Source organism: Ips typographus, linkage group LG1 (genome assembly GCF_016097725.1).
Source record: "Ips typographus isolate SLU linkage group LG1, UJ_Ityp_2.0, whole genome shotgun sequence".
NCBI classification, from domain to species: Eukaryota; Metazoa; Arthropoda; class Insecta; order Coleoptera; family Curculionidae; genus Ips; species Ips typographus.
The window spans coordinates 14141938-14163658 of NC_138422.1; the positions used below are offsets into that span (position 1 = coordinate 14141938).

The 21721-nt window shown below is 33.2% G+C and overlaps 1 protein-coding gene across 4 annotated transcripts in view; it reads left to right on the top strand.

The window, feature by feature from the left end:
- The window catches only part of LOC145740331 (putative polypeptide N-acetylgalactosaminyltransferase 9), a 118528-nt gene that overhangs the window by 12045 nt on the left and 84762 nt on the right, over positions 1–21721 (top strand). For all 4 annotated transcript variants that reach the window (XM_081995835.1, XM_081995834.1, XM_081995836.1 and 1 more), the window contains exon 2: positions 19744–19938. In XM_081995835.1, the coding sequence (XP_081851961.1) occupies positions 19919–19938 (20 nt within the window). In that variant the 5' untranslated portion in view covers positions 19744–19918. The remainder of the gene's footprint in view (positions 1–19743; positions 19939–21721) is intronic.

Genomic DNA, 21721 nt, shown 5'->3' on the forward strand with positions numbered 1-21721 from the left:
TGAATCTTATGCAGACGAACGTAAACAACGATTTGGAAAATATATTTAGATGGCTATGTAAAAATAAGTTTAGTGTCAATCCACTCAAGTCAAAGTTTTGTCTGTTTGGGACAAAAAGTAGGTTGAGAAACGTTTCCTTGGAGCAGCTCGATGTAATTATGAATGGCACCAGGATTAAGTACGAAAGTCAAATAAAGTATCTGGGAGTAATTTTTGATTCCGAACTGAAGTTTTATGCCCACACTGATTATATAACTCGAAAATTTTCAAAGAAGGTGGGCTCCATTTCGAGAGTAGGAAGACAATTGTCTATGGAGACCAGACTGTTATTGTATAACTGTATTGCGGCCCCTCATCTCAAGTTTTGTTCTGCTCTTTTGTACGGTCTACCTGGTTTTAAGATAGATCAGATCCAGATTGTGCAAAACCGAGCAATGAGGTGCATATTGCGATGCAACAGGTATACTCCCATCGTAGCAATGTCCACGATTTTAAGCATGTTACCTGTCCAGAAAATGATTGTGTTTGCCGTTCACGTGTTTGTGTTTAAATTAAAAAATGGACTGTTACCACTTTATATATGCAAGCGGATCAAGTCTTTTAACGAAGTCCACAGTTACAGCACGAGAAACTGTTCTGATTTTGTTTTGAGTGGAAATTGTAGAACAACACATATGTTCAATTCAGTATTGTACAAAGGCCTTCAAGATTTTAATATGTTGCCCAATGTAATAAAAAACTGTGATACTTTAAACAATTTTAAAAGAGCACTAAGACAACATGTTGTAATTTAAGTGCTTTAGCTTGTTTTTGTTTAATGTTTTTACTTTTTAACTCGTTACTTGTTTTTAAACAGGTCCATTTTATTTATTTTATTTTTACATTACTTTTATTATTTTTATATTTGCATGATTTGTCATTGTGTATTTTATAGCTACATGCTAAATAAATACCATTATTATTATTATTATTCTCCAGGACACTAGAAAAAAAACATGTATTATTCAGATCAAAATTACTGATTATTAAGTTCGGATGGCTTTTTCTACACTAGAAAATTATTGCAAAGAATTTTGAGATGAAGTAGACTCAATCAAACAAAAAAAAATACTTTGAATTGATATTTTTTGATATTCATAAAGGATTTTTACGTATCACACCATGTAAGTAAGTAACTGGGATATCCATTGAAATGCAAAAATTACGTTTTTTGTTGTTAGATAGTGATTACCCACACATTGATATTACTTAATCATTTATAAATATGCTAAGTACATTCTGCGGGTATAATCATATTAACTGTAAGTTATATTGTCATACTTTTTAGCATATTGAAGAATATCGGTTCATTTACATTTATTTTGTAACATATTACATATATGCCGTGAATTCGAGGTTATAATGTAATAAACCATTTAATTCCCAATTTTTCCAAAAAAAACACACTAGACCAATTCAATTTCATATTTTTTACTAGTCATTTGTTTTTAAGACTGATGGTTTAAGACTTCGTTGTATCCAAAACCAACATAACAACACAGAAAAAATGGTCCCCACTCTTTTATTTTCATTTAAGTGTAGATTTATAATAAATGTCTGCCTAAAAGCACAGGGGAACACTTTCACAACTTTTTTTTGTAAAAATTCATCCCGAAAGGTTGCCTAAAACTCTTTCTGCCTGACATTTATCATTTTTCCTCATATATTCATTTTATCGACCCGTCCCCGACCATTTTGAATCTTAAACTTCCTGAAAGATTTAAAGGTCCATAAGACAGAATATATTCAGACATTATCAAATCTCTCGAGTTTAAACGGCCATTCGTTTTCCAGTTTTTTTTTAAATTGATTTAGCACCCACATAATGTGGAAATTTTTCGTTTGTGAACCTTTACAAAGTATCAACTTACACACACACTGTTCATAATGTATGGAGTTATTTTGATTATTAAGTATTTTCTACATCGTTTCACTTCTAACCTTTACTATTGTTCGTTATAATGATAGTGATTATCGTCTAGTCATTAAGCCGCTAATAAAGTTGTAATGTTTTACTGCGTAACAAAAATTGGGTTACTAACTGCCGTAACTAACCGGAAAATGTAAACATAACCTAAAAATAACTTGTAAAAGTCGAATCTTTGAGCCTCATTAATTGATTTTTGGCACACGCTACTCACAGTAAAGTTGATTTCAAATCGAAATTATTAACTCAGATGTGCGTTTGTATGGTAAAAGGACTGAAATAGAATCCCGTTAACACAATTTTTCGATATAAATTACCAGAATGTTTGGGTAACAACGTTTTTTCTATACAAACAAGAAATCCAAAGCGAAAGTTGCATTTAAGCGAAAATAATAGGCTGATGCGCTGGCCTTTACGGTATAGTGATTTGTTAAAAAAAAACACATGAATAAAAGTAAATAAATTCAAATTGCACCGTAGATGTCCCTGTTTCATTCAATGTTAATTTAAGCTTGTTATCCGCTTTTACAACCTGATAATATGCAATTAAGTTCAGAATTGTTACCGCTATAAAAGTGGTGTTTGGTAGGTATAGCACCCATGTGGTTAAAAGTGGAAAAAACCTTCGAGTAATAATTTGTTATTATAATAAAAAATTGTATTCTATACTGTTTTATTAATATAATTTAGGTCTCAAAATTAGTTAGGTACTACTTCTACGTCATTTAGCCCAATTGGGTTATGTGAGAACTCTTTATTTTTTTAAATTTGTTTATAGTTTGATACCTACATAAAATAGCTTTTAGTTGAATTTTTTGGAATCCAACCTGAATTTTCCTAAACTGATTTTTTGTGATGGTTTTTTGTAGAACCAACTTAAATGTGCTAATAAGTGCTATACAAAAGTTTTAAAGCTCCTGAGATATTTGAGTTTAAAGTATTCCCCAGTAAGTTGCAGTGAAAGTGTCTTCACTACGTTCACACCCTTTTAAATTGGACACCCTGTCTGTTATTACATTGTTTTGTAGCACGAACTTAAGTCCACTTAATGAGCTCATAAGTGCTATATCAAAGCTATACAGTTTCTGGGATAATTGAGGGAAAAAAAAAACAATGAATATGAATGTGTTTATACTTCGAAGCTTCATCATCAGGGATGTTGCTTTATTTGGGCATATTCAATTATCGCACAAAAAGTGACTACTATATTTTTTTGAGTAATTAACTGCTTGTTCCTTTAGTGTTAAAAAAAACATTTGCAATTGAAAGAACAAAGTTAACACTTAGAAACTTTAAAACGAAGATAAAATTGGGATATACGATCTATTTCACTGTACTACTTAACATTTCTTGTACTGCACGGTGCAAGAATTTTACATTTTATGAATTTTACATCTCTTCTTTACGATCTAGTGCTAGGTCATCATAAATAATTTAAGAACATCCAAGTGAGACGTAATGCGCAAAAATTTCAAAACGCATCGAAAATGCAGAAATTGGTTTGGATTTTTCTAGCTTTATTTCCATGTTGCTGATGGGATTTTTATTCAGATTGAGATTGAGTATATATCCTTAAACGACGCTGAATCGTAAAAGGAAATCTAGTAGGAGCAATGTGTAAGGTTTAAACATGAATAAATTAGATTATGCGGATCTTACCTGCTGCTTTATTACAGGATTTTGGGGAAATCTGATTTATCGACCAGATATTCACTGATTAGATAAGATAATATAAGCAACACTTGATTTGTTGACTCCAAATAAGTTAGTCAAAGAAAATCCATGTGGGGCGACAAAAAAGCAATTTAAACAAATTGTAGAAAATATAAAAAAAATCTTAAAAAATTATAAAAATATTACTTTTATAGTTTTTTTTTGAGTGCCACGAACTAAAGTATTAATTATTTAATTTGAAGAGAACTTAATAATTCATTCCTCTTACATATTGTTATCACAAATCGCAAACATAAATTTGTGTATTATTAAATGAGATTATTTATTACTATTCTTTACAAAATCTGACCTAGGTTCAAAACTCAGGGAACTCACCGTCGTAACTTATTATTTAAGTTCTGAAGTTGCTAATTTAATTACCTGACTGTCTATAAAAGTAATTGATTTGTGGTTTCTGTGTAATAAGTATTTTCAAAGGTTAATGAGAAGAAGAATTTAATATATCTGGTCGCCACATTCTTGTACTGCAGAATCATAAAAATACTTTCACCAAACCATCGCCCACAAACGAATCGTGTATGACTGGTCTTGCCTTAAAAAGAACAATTGAAATATTAATTTACGGATAAAGCAGGAAACTTGGTTAATTAAATTTGACAACAACATATTAATCATACCGTGACCTATAAATTGGTTTTCAAGAATAAAAACCGAAAAAAAAGACATTATGTACAATTAAGGGCTTGGGACATTGTCGAAATCAATTTCAATAGCTTTAAGACTTAAATAAATAACTTCAAACGACAACAAAAACCGTATAACAAAGAACAAATTTTAATAAAACCGAATCGATCACGTTCCCAAAGCGTTCAAAATAAAAAAGAAGTCAAAACCCACAATAATTCAGTAGCATTTTATATTTGATAATGATATCCGATATGCATCCGTTTGCGTGGTGATTTCACAGGAAATAAATGAATAAAGTGGCACAAAAGTCGTCCATTTACGAACACAATACATACACGTGGTAGGGAATTAAATGATAAAATTTAAATACCTTTAGAGGAACGGCATTTTGCATTATTTAAAAATATCGCCAGTGCTTTTAGCTTTAAAGTTAATGCGGATCGTTCGTTTGCATTTTATGTTGAAAGTCACATGCATAATGGCGACGGTCGGGTATCTTCACGTTGATCAGTGTTTGATGTGATTAGTCATGTTTTGAATTTTTTATGAGCACAGAATAGTAACGCATTACCCTCGTCTATGTTTTAAATATAAAGGGTTATAAGCCGGAAAACAGAGTCGAAAAAGTCCTATTTTAAAAATGCCTTTATACATTTATTTCCAACCATGAAACTGAAAGAAAACTGTAATTCTTGCAAATTCTAGGCAAATTTTGACAGTTTTGACAAATATCACGTTGTTTTGAAGGATAGCTAGGCAGCCACGTGACCATTGCCTAAATACCGACCGAATACTGCAAAAAAAAAAATTCTAAAACATTGATTTTTCCAGATTTTGAGCACAGTTTGAAAGTCAGAGGCAAAATTAGAAAAAAATACTCTTGGAATCCTCATTAAGTTTCCTATTCAATATCATGAAAAAACATTACAAGATTAAGTACAGTCAGAGAGAAAAGCGGTGTCAAAGTTTGAACTGCCAGAAACACAGTTTGAAAGGACAGCCAGCAACAAAATTGCTTGTAAAACCAACTTGGAGTGAGAAAATGACTATTTTAAGCACATTTCTGGAATCCTCATTAAATTTCCTATTGAATGACCTAAAAAAAACTACAAAATTTGGTAGTCAGTGAGAAAATGTCAAAAATTAAACTGCCAGAAACACAGTTGGAAAGGACAGTCAGAGACAAAGTTAGAAAGAAAATTACTGTTTTAAGCACATTTTGGAAATCCTCACTAAGTTTCCTAACCAATAACATGAAAAAAACACTACAAGATTAAGTACAGTCAGACAGAAAAGCGGTGTCAAAGTTTAAACTGCCAGAAACACAGTCTGAAAGGACAGCCAGCAACAAAATTGCTTGTAAAACCAACTTGGAGTGAGATAATGACTATTTTAAGCACATTTCTGGAATCCTCATTAAATTTCCTATCCAATAACATGAAAAAACACTACAAGATTAAGTACACTCAGACAGAAAAACGGTGTCAAAAATTGAACTGCCAGAAACACAGTTTGAAAGGACAGTCAGGAACAAAATCGCCTGTAAAACCCACTTGAAGTGAGATAATGACTGTTTTAAGCACATTTTTGGAAACCTCACTAAATTTCCTATCTAATAACATGAAAATACAGTACCAGATTAGGTACAGTCAGGGATAAAAGCGGTGTCAAAGTTTGAACTGCCAGAAACACAGTTTGAGAGGACAGTCAGCAACAAAATCGCCTGTAAAACCCACTTGGAGTGAGAAAATTACTGTTTTAAGCACATTTTTGGAATCCTCATTAAGTTTCCTATCCAATAACATAAAAAAACACTACAAGATTAAGTACAGTCAGACAGAAAAGCGGTGTCAAAGTAGTTTGAACTGCCAGAAACACGGTTTGAAAAGACAGCCAGCAACAAAATTGCTTGTAAAACCCACTTGGAGTGAGAAAATTACTGGTTTAAGCACATTTTTGGAATCCTCATTAAATTTCCTATTCAATAACCTGTAAAAACATTACAAGATTTGATTCAGTCAGGGAGAAAAGCGGTATGAAAGTTTGAACTGACAGAAACACAGTTTTAAAGGATAGTCAGTGAGAAAATCGCCTGTAAAACCCACTTGTAGTAGGAAAATGACTGTTTTAAGCACATTTTTGGTATTCCCATTAAATTTTCAATCCAATAACCTGAAAAAACACCACAAATTATACTTATTATACTTTATGCTTATTTTGTACAGCCAGGGAGAAAAGTGTAAATTTAAAATTTACCGGTCAAATTTAAAAATTTTCCTGAAAAAGTAAAATATTTACTAGCTGTCATTAGATTCTCGTTGAATAATATACTATTATCTACGAATAGCATGGTAATGAGCGATGTTACCACACTAGTTCGGTAATTAATTGTTTTGTTCAGGAAAGCAACCATGGAAGTTCACTTTTCTCCAACCTTCCAATTCGAAACATACGCAAATTAATTTCCCAACTGCTTACATTAACTATTTTGTCACCTCCCTAGTTAATTTCGTTATCAAAGTCAACCCCCCGCGAACATACATCTTTATCACCCGCTACATTTGATAACAGTTTCGGGGTGGCAAAGAAAACTTGGTGAAAAGCGACAATGATGCGTAATCCTCAAGCTTTCCAGACGTTACCTGCGTTCCTTGTGCGGTAATCAATAAAAAGGCACCCTCATAGGGCCCACCCCCCGTTAAACAACCTGCGGTGTTAACGCGCCTATTTTTTTCATTGCCCAATATAGAAAATACGTTAATTTCGGTTGGGGGATAGCAATTCGGGCTTTTCTATGCTTTTTCCGCTCGCATGGGGCGTAACAAACCGTGTTTGTATTTTACTAAAGGGGTTTAGTAACGAATTAAGACTCGGAACGGTTCGTATAGAAGAACATAAGGTCAACAATATTTGCCGAAACGAGAATGACCTTGTTTACGCCACCGTATACAGGTACAGGGTGGTCCAAATTGTTTGTAGAATAATTCAGTGGTGGAAAGTAAAGTCTATTCCATATTGTATTTGTGTCTTTCATATTTTGATATTTTCGGTAACCGAAAATGTCTTAAACAGTACAGTGAAGGCAAACAGCGGTTGAATTTGGGACTGATAGATGTTTCATGTGACATACAGCGGGTTGGTTGCTGCTTACCTTACATTGCGGGTTTACCATCAAGAAAACACAGTCCAGAATCACTGCCAAAACCAGCCTGCACAATTCAAATCAAGTAAAGTGGACACTGATTATTTAATTTTTCCGCTTTTGTTTAGATTTTGCTTTTTCCAGCTTAACCTCACTCTTGTGCGTCTTGTCAAATCGTTAAACAATGAAGCACTGTCAATGTCAATTGTCAATCAATATGTTTCTGTCCTTTGCTAACCTTAAACACACACTGATGCCATGAATGCTCTCCTAGAAAAGGTATTTATAGACAAAACAACTTTCATGCACTGACACGGTCACTTCATCTACAGAAAGCAAACCCTAAAAGTGAGTTACAAAAACCATTTTTTAAGTTTAAATTTCCAAACAAAAAAAGTTACTCAAAAGAAATTTGGCATGCGGTTCCTACTTTAAGCTGTAATTTTAGGGCATTATGATGTGGCATATACTCTTCCCTTAGAAAGGTTTTGCTAGACTTCCGCTAGGGGTCACTTCTCAACCATATTTTGTACGACACTGTATCCAACAACCAATTTGGACCATCCTGTATAGTTAGTTATATACCGCGGTCCGTAACGGAGACCGCTAATTTTAAATTGTCGTGCGTTAATGACGGACGTTGAATGATTACTGTCATTATGGCTACTTAAGCGGGCTTTATGCGGTCGCTATAAAAGTGCACGTTACTACCAAGCAATATCGAAGACATTGCCCCATTAATGGACGCCGTATTGATAATTAACTTAACCTAGATTTTCCAGCACGTACGAGGTGTCATAACAGCGAAGATGTTTGATTTTCCGTTTCTAGCTTACTTACGGCTTTTCTGAGTGGAAGAATAATAATTGTTTCGACACGCGAAGCATATTGTTTCGAACATTCGAGCAATTTTGTTGGGTTCTCTAGTTAATGCATTAGTGTGCGAATAATAGTTTCAATTAAAAACACGACACCGCAAACCGAAATCGCAGGCACCTTTGACAATGACAGTGACAGTTATTTCTGTCGCTAATGGTGGACGTCAACAAAAGAATGTGGGTCTATTTCTCTCAGTTTAAAACAAATAAAGAAAGATAGAATTATACTATGAACGTATTTGGTTGCCTAAGTATGATAAAATCGTTCATAAAAAAGTAAAACAACTCAAAAATCATTCATTTATTTCCTTTCGTTATCGTTCATTAAAAAAGTCTCTTAATACACGATCGGCGAAAAATGTCTTTGGAATAGCCAATGAAAAACTCTATCCAACGGTATAATAGCATTGATAGGTTGGTGACACTGTTTGATTTCTACAGGCTACAGGGCTTCAAACTTAAGAATAATGCGAAAATTAGGCATTTTTTTTACCAAATAATGGCCAAAATTTGAGTGTTAACAAAATGTGCGTTTTCCACCTATTGAAGGGTCGTAGATGGCCATAAGGTAAATTCAAATCTTAAACTTCAACTTACCCCTGTTATAACCATTTAAACAATCTTGAAGTACACCAATAATTCAATATTCTTGAGTTTCAGCGTTAAACACTTCAAAAATCGCACAAAACCGTAAAGTTTCACACTAGAAGCGAACGCAACTGTCAATAATTTTACACGTCAGCGATTACTGTCAACAATGCCAACACGATGTTCGCTGAATGACAGAATCAATGAAATCGAAATGCCAAGCGGTGTTGGATTGGAAACGGCTACTTTGGTTTCTAAGTCAAGATGATGTTTTTTTTTGCAATACTGAAATATTTTATGTTTAAAATGATTGATTTCATTTCACTCATCTCAAAGGAGAACGTAATTTGAACAAGTCTTCGTACGTTTAAGATCCATTTAAAAAACTCAGTAATTGACTGACCAATATACGGCGGACTTTTGAACATCAAATTGAGTCATAAATTTGCTATGTAACAGACAGAATTTGTTGGTCTCTAGATGAAAGTTGGACGCATCACCATTAACCCCCCCTAACAATAAAACATCAGTGGCAGTGGATTTTATATATTCGGGCAGGTATCATTCTCCCGATAGGCCATATTTTACTTTTGGTACACAATGGTGCAATTTGTCAGTTACCTACCTTTATTTCACTTTTTTTTTTGTTAATCCCACGTAATAAATAACTTTTGTTAAAGCTAGGGGGGCCCTCCATATACGCGTGATAAAAGAAATTCCAAAGCTCATATGCATACATATAAGAAAAACATTTCCACTACTTGGTATATGTGGCTTTTGGTGCGGATTACGATATTGCAAATATTAAATCCAAACACCACAGGATGAGACTTTTTTTTGCTTGTATTTTACTGTTACTTGTTATGTTTTAATAACAAAAAATGTTACATCCGCATGTAGCAATTACGGCCAGGATATCTTTTTTTAACCATCAACATTTAATTAAGGCTGTGTTGCTTCATAAGATTTAATACCGGCAGATTTACAAATAAAATAAATAGCTGAAACGGGTTAATTTGCATAAAACCGCATTGTTTCTACGTTTCCTGATATCTTTTATTTCTGTACGTTTAAATCCTTCAAATCTCCTGTACCTAAACAAGTAGACTGTCATTAATATTAAAATATATTGCAAAGTTAAAGCCACATAATAACTATTCAAATTCGTGGGAATTTAACTACTTAGTAAAGCTATTACGAGCCATTAATGTGGTTCTTTTCATTATTTAATTGATACGCTCTAAAACGTTTCACTATGTTGTTTCCTTTCTTCATTTCTAATATACAGAATGTCTAATAGCCTCCTCACTATGCGAAAAGTTATACGTCGGTTTTTTGGTCTGATAAAACTTTTGATTTCAAATATCCAACAGTGTTAGATCGCGGGATGTAGTTGGTCAATATTTCCAAAACTGTTGGGTTTTTCTAAACATGTTTAGGATTTTTAGAGGGATTCAAAAACTTTATACCATATGGAGCATTCTATTTGAAAAAGTCAAATTTGACATCATAACTATTACGCTGATCACCCTGTATATCCCGGTTGCATATCAAAAAATGCGCAACAAAAAATAATAAATAACGCGTTTGAGTAAATTATTGAAAAATCATTCTTTGACTTTTTGAACGAAAAAATTCCATAAAATTGTTGTTCACTGTATATTTAATTAGTATTATCACATTATCCACTATTTACAATTTTATGGTTTCTGAAATTGACGTTGTTTTACGGTTCTTACCGAATACCGCACAATCTCCTAAAACAGTACAAACAAAATTTTATCTCTACTATAAAAAAAACAATAATCCACTATGTTTTAAAGCATCGTATAAGCTTTGTTATGACCATACCTACCAAAAACCAATCAAGACATCCAATAATTTCGCTAATGACAGCGAGGAATGCCAGTAATGTAGCATCATAAACCGTGAAAGTTTCGTTAAATTTTATGAAGATATTAGGAAAGGATTGTTCTCTATCAATGCCAAACAATGAAAGTAAAATCGCCTATAACTATTTGGCTGATGCCGCAAACTGTTGAGGATGTAATAGAAAAGGCGTTACATCACGCTAATGAATTTTATTAATAGAAATCGTGGTTTGGAATGCGCATATATTCATCTGAACATACTTTCTGTTATGCGTGTTGGTTTTTATTAAAAATAGTGAAATTTAATCCTATATGTTTTTTTTTTTGTAAAAATATTGTGGTGGGAAAAAGTAGAAAAATGAATAACCGTTTTATACGCCATATTAGTTTTCTTCTTCTTCTTATTCATATTTAAGATTTCGCGATCTGTTAGTTTTGCAGGTTCCTCTGGATCAGTTCCTGGGAGGTGGACTGCCAGCTGTCTTTGCATCTCTTCACTCAAGTGCTCTTTTCCCTATTGGTTTCCTTTCAAGTGCGATGCGTGGCAGTCTTCTCTCTTCCATTTTTCTCACGTGAGCGTACCAATATCTTTTTCTATGTCTTCCCCATCTTACGATATCTTGCACCCCACTTTATTCCCTAATGTCAGTGTTCCTAACTCGGTCCAATCTTGTTTTTCCCATTATAGTCCCGAGCGTTTTCATTTTGACTAATCGAAACATTCTTTTCGTTTGGTTGGTTTCTTCTCTGGTGTCTATTCCGTATGTCATGAATGGCCTGATACAAGTCTTATAGATCCTGACCTTGCTATTCTTTGGCATGTATTCGTTCGCCCATATTATCTGCGTTAAGCAGCCCGACATGGCAGTCGCTTCGTTGATCTGGCTTCTTAGATCCTTCACTGGGTCGTGATAACTCGACAGATCCATACCTAGATATTTGAATTGTGAAATTTGCTCGATGATTTTGTCCTGAACTACCAGCTTACATCTTACGGGATCTTAAGCAAAGGCTATGCTTTTCGTTTTTTCTATAGATTTGGTCATGTTCATCGCATGATGATACTTCCTCTATAATTCTGTCCATTAAGAGATTGAACAGAAATGGGCTAAGGCGGTCACCTTGTCTGATGCCTCCTGGTATCGGTATCTCCTCCGTATAAGTGTGTCCTGCCTTTACTTTAGTCATGTTGTTCATATTGAGACTGCGGACTGCTCTTACGATGGTGTCTGGCGTTTCTTTCGCTATCTGTATATTTATGATGTCGGAGAGGCGAATCCTATCAAATGCCTTGGTCAAATCGATGAAGCAGACATATGGTGGTGTATTAAATTCGATTGATTTTTCTTTTAGTTGTTTGATAATGAATATGGCTTCGGTCGTGGATCTGTTTCGTCAGAAGCCTTGTTGTTCTTCCCTGTTTGTTATTTGTGTTTCAAGTCTTTCCTTCAAAATGCCGGTAAAGAGTTTAATGCTTGTGTTCAGCAGCGTTATGCCCCTGTAGTTGTCTGGGTGCGTCTTCTGTCCTTTCGTGAATATAGGGATAGTTATACTTTTGTGCCATTCCATAGGTATATCCGATGTTTCTAAAATTTTGATGTAGAGGATTTTTAGATGTTTTCCTAGTTCAGGTTCGGCATATTTCAGAAGTTCCGGGAGCTTTTCTGTTTTTCAATTTTTTGATTTTTGCCATTACCTCTTGTTCGCTCAGTGTTATTTGATGGCCATATTAGTAGTGTGTAATAAATAATTCTACATTAAATCAAGAATTCTGAATCAGGAGAAAACCCTGATAACATTGTCTTTTCTTTTATTTGAAGGTAGAAAAAACGGTCTAAAGTGAGTGTCGAGTTTTACATGTATAAAATGTTTTTTTTTGACAAAAACGCATTAAAAGCCCAACAATCAAAAATAAAACTAAACAAATTTCTGTAATGTTGTATAAAAATTTAATATGTTGATGATTATTGGGAAGTACAACAGAGTCAACCCTACAGGAAAGAAAGATAAAAATATACTTATTGATGTTTAAAATTAAACAGAAACAGAAAATATGGTAAAAATGACGACTTGTCAATTATTATTTGTTTTTATTTGAAGTGGCGTTAAATTCTCCTTTTACACGGTTTGGTTCCTTTTATCGTTTAGTGACCAACAAAGGCACATTCAAAAACAAGAGAAAACAATATGTATACAGGTATGAAAATTTCAAAACTATACATAAAAAACCAGTAGACAAAAATGGCGACAAACTTTGTAATTGACATTTATATCAATCTTCCAAAGTGGATGTGACATAAAATCAGATATCAGTCATCTTATATCAATCAGTCGTTTGTGATAAAGTGGTCATGTGACCAATAGCCGAACGACGTCACATTCATTTATATTGAAAACATTTAATTTGCATAATTTTGTTTACAAAGATTGTTTGATTTGATTTTGCTCAGCTACACAACAAACTGATAATTTTAAATATTGCAAATTGTTTTCAGTTGTATTGAATTTTGATTGATCTCTCTTTATTATCTCGTTGATTCGACCGTAAAACGATAATACTAGTTAGTAGGCTTCTGTAATGTTCCTAGTAAAAATAGTATAATGGTCTGAATATTTAAAAAAAAATATGTTGATGATAACGTAAAAACAGAAACGTCAGACTTTAAATGTGACGTTGTCATGTTTTAGAGGAAAAAAATAGGAAATTTGCAATGATGGTGAATTGTTGATGATGCCAATTTTCGGTATTTATTTTTCATCAACAAAAAAAACTTGTTATTTCAGCAAAATGTAATCAAAGATATAAGAAAAAAGAGTTGATGATGGTAATCGAAAACCGAAACGTTCACGAATTGCCACGTTGTAACGGAGGAAAAGTGGCAACAGTAACAAATCAACCAAAAAAATCATTTGAAACCATTTACCTATCATTTTAAACTTTTTTTTCTAACGGCAATAATAACGATGATATCAACTACTTGGAACATCTTTGTTGTCTATATTACGTAGTTGACATTTCGCTCAAAGGCTAAGGTTCCCATATGAACAGCAAGGCCACCTTTCTCTTAATATTAGTTTAATTTGGTTGCCGACCTATCGACTTTACACTAATTATATTGAAAGCACAGATAGTAAAAATCTGGATAAACAAATTAACACGTACCAGCAGCACAATATAGAAATTTACGAACAAAATAAAGATTGTTGTCACGTTTCAAAAAGAGCAATTTCCGTTTTTATTAGGTAAAAGTAAATCCTGAGCGGAATATATTCCGGTGCCAATTACTAAAAGTTCAATGGATGACATGCCATAATAATTGCGATTTACCGTTAGTTTAACCTGACCTTAGGCTGAATAAAACGAGAGCGATAATTGGCAGTGGTCTTTTATAAGCTTCCCGTACGTAAAAATTGAATAGGTACAACGCGAATGATGTTTTTGTTGATAGATTAACCTAAAAACCAAACAAAGACTCTAATTATTAACCGTTGGACATTGAATTTTAAAAACCCCAAACCATTAAAATTGCATACAAAATTTAAGTTATAAATGTGTGTATGTGTGTGTAGTTGTTAATAGCTTTTCTAGAACTGTTCTAATGTCAGTTTATTAGTTGCCGATCGATTTGGGTTCTTACTAATGATCTGTGGTTAAAGTTAATTACCCTCCACTATAGCACAGTTTGAATAATTTAAAGTTTGAAATGTAATTAAGGGTAAACATACTTTTTTCTTAGAAATGTTTCATATTGAGCTGAAAAAAGCTAATAGTCGATATAACGTTTGTCCAATTAATAATAAAAAAGTACGACCCTTAATTGCGGAAGTGGTCAGAAGGTTTAAAGTCAGTAATATTATGTGAATAAATTATAAATTGTCAAAATTGCACTTTTTGTAAAAATAGCATATTTTTTGACACATGTTGCTTTGACCCTAAATTACTCCCTTATTTGACAAGTTACGTCAAAATGTCATAGAAAACAAAAGGTAGAGCAGATTTCAAGCTTTCTAAAAATGAGCTGATTGATAACACCGTTTGGTCACTAGAGCTCGTCAAATTTCCTTTACCATAATATCACATATTATACTGTAAATATTTTCAGTCAGATTTCATGTATCTCTTAATCCGGCCGAGTTCCTGGCAAAGAAATGGTTAAAATGTAAAATTTTAGGTCTAACTCTGTTAATTTTTGAGATATTAAAAAACCGACTGCACCAACGTCTTTTCCGGGAAATTTTAACTGTAATTTGACAAATAAAAAAGTTGTATTTATTGACGGTTTCAGGCCGCCATTTTGAATTTTCTGTCAAAATATTGACTTGCACCTCATTGTAAAGGAAATTTCACGTAGTTTCAAGAAATGACAGACAAAATGGCGTCGCAGGCGCCGCCATTTTGATTTTTTTGTCAAAATATTGACTTGCACCTCATTTTAAAGGAAATTTCACGTAGTTTCCAGAAATGACAGACAAAATGGCGTTCCGTCGCAATTTTGAATTTTCTGTCAAAATATTGACTTGCATCTCATTTTAAAGATAATTTCACGAAGTTTCTAGAAATGACAGGAAAAATGGCGTCGCACGCCGCCATTTTGAATTTTCTGTCAAAATATTGACGCACCTTATTTTAAAGGAAATATTGCATAGTATCAAGAAATGACAGACAAAATGGCGTTCCAGGCCGGCTTTAATCAGGAAAGAAAAACCATGTGGTCGATAACCGTTTCTTCGTCGTCTACGTCAATTTGCACGTAGCAGACGCTTTTTTCTGAACTACCCTGTGAAATTTAAAGTTGCCATTAGCCGTTGAAATTGCCAGAGGATTCTCTAATTATTTTGAAAATACCAATGGCATTTAACTTTAAATACTACTAAAAACACCCACAAATATAGCTAGAAACACAAATGGTCCCTTCCAAAAACCTTCCAAAATTAATTTAAAAATGCCAAAGGTCTGTACAAGTGTCCCAAGCCATCCAAAAATTATTTTGTATTGCCAGAAGAATCTATAAGTGTCCCCAAATTTTGCCAGATGGTACTACAAGTGTCTAGAAATTTACCAGATGCCTCTACAAATATTTTAAACCTTTCAAGAATTATTTAAAATTTCCTCTACAAGTGTTCCAAACCTTCCAATAAGTATTTTAAATTACCACAAGACTTTAAAAGTGTCCCAAACCTTTCAAGAATTATTTTAATTGGCCAGAAGTTTATATAAGTGTCAAACTTTCCAAAAAATATTTTAAATTGTCAAAAGTCCACCAACCATGTAAAAATAAGCAATTTAGCCAAATATAGTCCTGGAATCATAAACGATACAGCTCAGAAGAAAACTAGTCACGTGTATAGGAAAAACTTCTTAAAGTTTTAAAGACATTTTTACACTAAGATTTATGGTCGATTCACTCTAGCTTCGAAAAACAGTCACGTGACCTAGATAAACTAGCAAGTTCAGTTGAGTTGGTCACGTGACTGAAACAAAACTTTTAAAAGTAATAGTCCACAGGTACTAGTAATTCAGCCAAATTGGTCATCAGTAAAGCTTCCTTACTGTTTTGATACTTCCTATTGAATTGAAAGATCGCAATTCTGATTTGATCCTAATTTACAGATAAGACAAATTGTAATTTATTTGGTTATCGTTCATCCTGTGCGATGTAAAATCATTACCAACATGATGACTTTTTGAATTGAACATCCGTTACTTAATGGCCAAAAATGTCCAGGCCAAGCAATACGATATTACTGGGTGTTTGTATGCATTTGGTGATGGTCCAAAACACGGATTTAAAGCCAAATAACATTCATCATTCGACGTATGGCTCCGATATCTGAATGAAACGAAAAAGAAAACGCTTTGCGCTATTGAAGCGCTTCGGTCTGCCCCCCGATATCAATTACCATTGTTTGACTTAATTACCGCCGTTACACCATCAATATAATTAAAATATGTAATAAAAGGCTGAATGAGTTAATGAATTAGATAATTACGCGATTTCGCGCCGCTCAATTTGTGTGTTTAGCTTTCAGTTTTAACGGTTCAATGTGTTCGAATTTGTTTCTCTACATTGGAATCGCGGACTAGCCACAAAAAATATTAAATGGAGCTAAAAGATTTTAGAGAATTTAGTGCTAAAAACTAAAAATGACTTTAGCACTAATTTATACATCAACTGACATTTAAGATTTAAAACACAAAACCGTGATGATTGTTGGTAATTGATAACGAAACATTGACAAACAATAACAATTGACATTTCAACACAGTCTCATCAGCTAAGCCATCATATTTTGACTTTATTTATTTTTCTTTAAATTTAACTTTAAACCGAATTGAAATTTCAAAACACAGAAATAAGCCTGATTTCCTCTGACAATTGAACAAACAAGGACACGCTAGCACAACCACTAAAATACGTGGAGCAATCCATCATTTTCCCGTGTGCAGGTTTGTTTGTGTAACGCCCCTGCACAAACCAGTCTATGATATTCTTTATTTCTCTAGAGACTTTATGTTATGCTTGGCGTATTTGACGTGTGGGCTTAGTGTTGCCATTAAAATTGTACTTGTCTACTCGTGAAAAGTGAATATATTTAAAAAACACCCAAGCATGTTTGACATGATTGTTAGTTCTTCAAACTTTAATCGGTTTAACCTATTTAACACAATTTTTTTTCGAAGAAAATCAACTAAAAATGTTTGATGCATCGGGAAAAACCCAAATTTACAAATGCCTCCATTCGAAAGAATAGGATTGATACAGCCACTTTTATAACCCACCTCTATTTTTGGAGCAGTAGACAGATGAGAGAGCTTTATCCAACCCTGGCTGGGTTGCCTACTAACGCATTTGCTTATCTTGAGCACGTAAGCGTCTTATTCAATTCACTTTTGCATAAATCGGACTTTCTTTTGCATTTCCCTTACTTTATTATACTTTATTTGTGACTCAATATAGTATCAAAATAATTCAAGAAACGTGAGTGAAAACGGTACAGCAATACATTTTAGTTTAGGCTAACAATATTTGAAATTTGGATAAAGTGGATGACTGATGATGATCAAGAAGTTATTTTAAAGTGATTATACACTACCTATATAAGTCGCTAGATGTCAAGTCAGTAGGTCTAGCAGACCAAACCCCAGAAAGTCCAATTATTATTATTCATTGTGTAGAGTTAGGATTCATAAGTATTTTTTTGTATTATTTTTTTTAAATATATAAAAAATCTGAAATCATCAATATACCACCCATACAAGTGGATGAATGTTTGTAAAAAAAAACAAGGTTCACTTTCATTTTATCTAACAAAACTACAAAAGCTTATTTTAAATCAGGGTGGATTAACAGGTTCAGTAACTCAATGTCAGCAATTTCCGAAATCAACGGTTCGATGCAGTCCTAATTAGTCGACTTTTCTAATTGGGATTGTTACACGTTCAATTAAAATTTATTTTAAATTGGGTAAATTTAGGAAGACGTTGCTGCTAGACATTAAAACAATTGGGTTACGAAAGAAATTTACTTAATACTGTTAACAATCTTATTAGGTTAATCAATTGTGAAAGTCTAAATCAAATTGCAATTTACGTTTAATCGTCATTACCATCAAAATCGAAAGCTCTTCTTGACAGATTGTGTGATCACTTATTCGTCATGCATAATCGATAACGGGCCTCTTCCTCCTGGGAACTTTCCCAAAGGGTTCTCTAAAGCTCCAGTAAGCTAGCAATAAAGTTACCGAATGCATTATTAACCGAAACGAAAGTGAAGATGCACTTTAACCTTTGCGGCCTCGCACTTTAAACTTGAAGAGAAAGTTTTGATTACGGAAATAGAATCGAACGAAACAAAGTAATAAAAATTCGAGTGCATTAAAAACCAAACGACCTTTTACGACAAAACGATGCTAATTTATTGATGAAAGTTGTGTGTTCGGTAAACAATTTAAGAGTATTCAAAGAATTTGTTTTTTGTTATTATAGATTCTTTTAAACACGGGAAAAGTGAAATTCAACCTTGCCAAACCAACTGTTTTCATAAGAACGTTTATGAATTAAACTGATGATTTATTATTAGTAATATAATGATTATTGATCATTTTCCAGTAATTTTAAAATAATCGTAAATCTAGCAACCTGTCAATAGTTTGGTATTGAATTAGAAAATGATTAGTTTGACGTCATTGCAGAAGTGTGATAATTTCTTAGTAATTTAAAGAAAAAGTCAATTTGGCGACTGCAAAACAAAAATGGTTAGTTCATGTTTAAGTAATTTTAGAAAAATTCTCAGTTTGGTAGATTCAACAAATGTGGTTTATGATCTTGTGATGGCAATCTGTCAACATTTCCAGATCAGAAAATCCTGAATGGACATACTGCGTGGCTGAAATGTGATTTTTGAACATTTCTATGTTCATATGTAAATGTAGGAAAATGCTCAGTACATCATCATTGCCAAATTATATGTTATTTTAGACAAAATCGTTCGTTTTTAAATTGAGAAAATACTCAATTTGGCAGTATCGCAATATTTTCTGTTAGTAAAAAACGCAGCTTTCAGCTCTTTGCTTTTTTTACCAATCACAAACTACCAACAACGCCCTAGTTTATTATACACTGCAAAATGACATGAAAACTAAGCCTGAAAAAAGCAATTATTATAAATCTCCTTGTATAAGTTTGTCACAACATGACTTCACTGTGACACATGACAAGTCAACTTGTACTTGTTTCAATCAATGTCAAAGTCAAGAAGGTACAAAATCACTATTCAAATTATTCGGCTCTTGTACACTTTTCTGTTTTGATCGAATTGTTTGTATTTTTTTAAGCTCTGTTGTTGTTTTTATCATTAATTACCTACTCTAGGTGCGATATATTACACCAACCTAAAGCTGTCTAGCAATTTATCTCTAATTTTCTATTAATTTCAGGAACTTGCCTGTCCGAAACCAGCGGTTATTCCACCTTGAACAAGCATTCGTCATAATGTCCCTCCAGGGCACTTCATGATGACGGCTAATCGTAGCAGGAAGTTGTATTGACCCTTTCATGATGGTGATTCGGATATTGAGGTTTCTGAGGCTTCGTGATTGATGAACGTGTAACATGGTGTTTTGGCGAAGAAGGTAACTAAATATTTAAATATTTCCGTTCTAATATTAATTTCTTCTGGTTGGAAATACTTCGACTGATTGTAGTTACCCGAAGATTAGTTTGAATTTCAGTTAGATAATGAAATTGAAAAGCTGGGTAAAATACGTAAACCTTGTAAAAGTTAAACCCCAACTTGTTATATTCTCTTTATGGTTAATTTCTGTTTGGTACCTACTACTTTTAGCTCTTATAGCAAAACGCATAATGACAGTGAATTATTTCAAGCAAATTTGAACCACTATGACATATGTTGTTTTTGTTTTAATTAAAGCATTATTTTAAGATCTGAAGAAACAAAATATTTCCATCTTCTGAGAGGTACCAAAAAGGTGAAAATTTTCTTAAAAAAATATACAGGTTTTTAATCTGGACAGTCAGGGTAAATATAAAAGTCCATTTTTCATCGAAAAAAGTTAACTAGAGAAAAATACTTACTTTTTATGTAATATTTGGAATCTATACTATTATTATAAAAGCAAATAAAAGACGTTAAAATGCACATTTTCAGCTTTTTACAGCTGCTGAAACCCCAAAAATAGCAAAGATACAGAATTTTTATTCGATTTTCAAAAAAGTCGAATATCTCAAAAACGACAAAATGACAAAATTATCTCAAGAAGTGCTAACACAACTTTAAACTTGTTTTTAAATTATCTATTAAGTTAATTGGATGTAATTACGGTTTGTTTTCGCTTGCTATCACGACTTGCATTTATGGCAAAACCAATTGTGCAGGCTGCCAATTTGAAACTGGTTACCTCAACTACCTGGTTAAGAAGACATGGACCAAGTCGATCCTTTCATCCAGGGTTTAAACTTCAACGTAAAGTATTTTATTTAGAATTTATTTATTTTTTAGATTGTAAAAAATAAAAATAAAACACTTAAAATTTCACTATATCAGCAAAATTTTGTGAACTTGAATCATAAATGATATTTTTACATGCAAAAAAGATATAGCTAAATGAAATTTGAATTTTGAGATTAATAGTACACAGTTCAACTAAACAATGACAACTGTCCGTCAAATTAATGTGTCAATGTCAAGTCAATCCTGTTTACATCGGACATCCATGGCATGGACGTCACCGTTTTAATCCTGTTATTTTTTAGAATTGACTAGTCAATGGGAATCGTTAATCCGCGTCGTTTATATCGAGGATTTTATGACGGTTTACATGATCGGATTGAATAAGCGGATTCAATTTGCTCGATATAAACGTAGTAAATAATACTGACAGTCTTAATAGCAATAAGAATGTGCCAGAAGCCTCTGAAACCTTCAAAGAGTCTTTTAAACGTGCCAGAAACCTCTAGCAGACATTTTAAATCTCCCAGAAGCCTCTGAAACATTCTAATAGACATCTTAAAGTACCAGAAAGTTCTCATAGTGATTAGAATGTCCCAGAAACCACTAAAACCTTTTAAAAGTCTTCTAAAGTTGCCACAAGCCTCTAATAACTATTATTTTGAAAATGCCAGATGCCTCTGAAACATTCTAATAGACATCTTATTTTACCAGAAAGTTCTTATAGTGATTGGAATGTGCCAGAAGCCAAGAGTATTTTAAACGTGCCAGAAGCCTCTAGCAGACATTTTAAATGTGCCAGAAGCCTCTGAAACATTCTAATAGACATCTTAAAGTACCAGAAGGTTCTAATAGTGATTGGAATGTGCCAGAAGCCTCTGAAACCTTCCAAGAGTATTTTAAACGTACCAGAAGCCTCTAGCAGACATTTTAAATCTGCCAGAAGC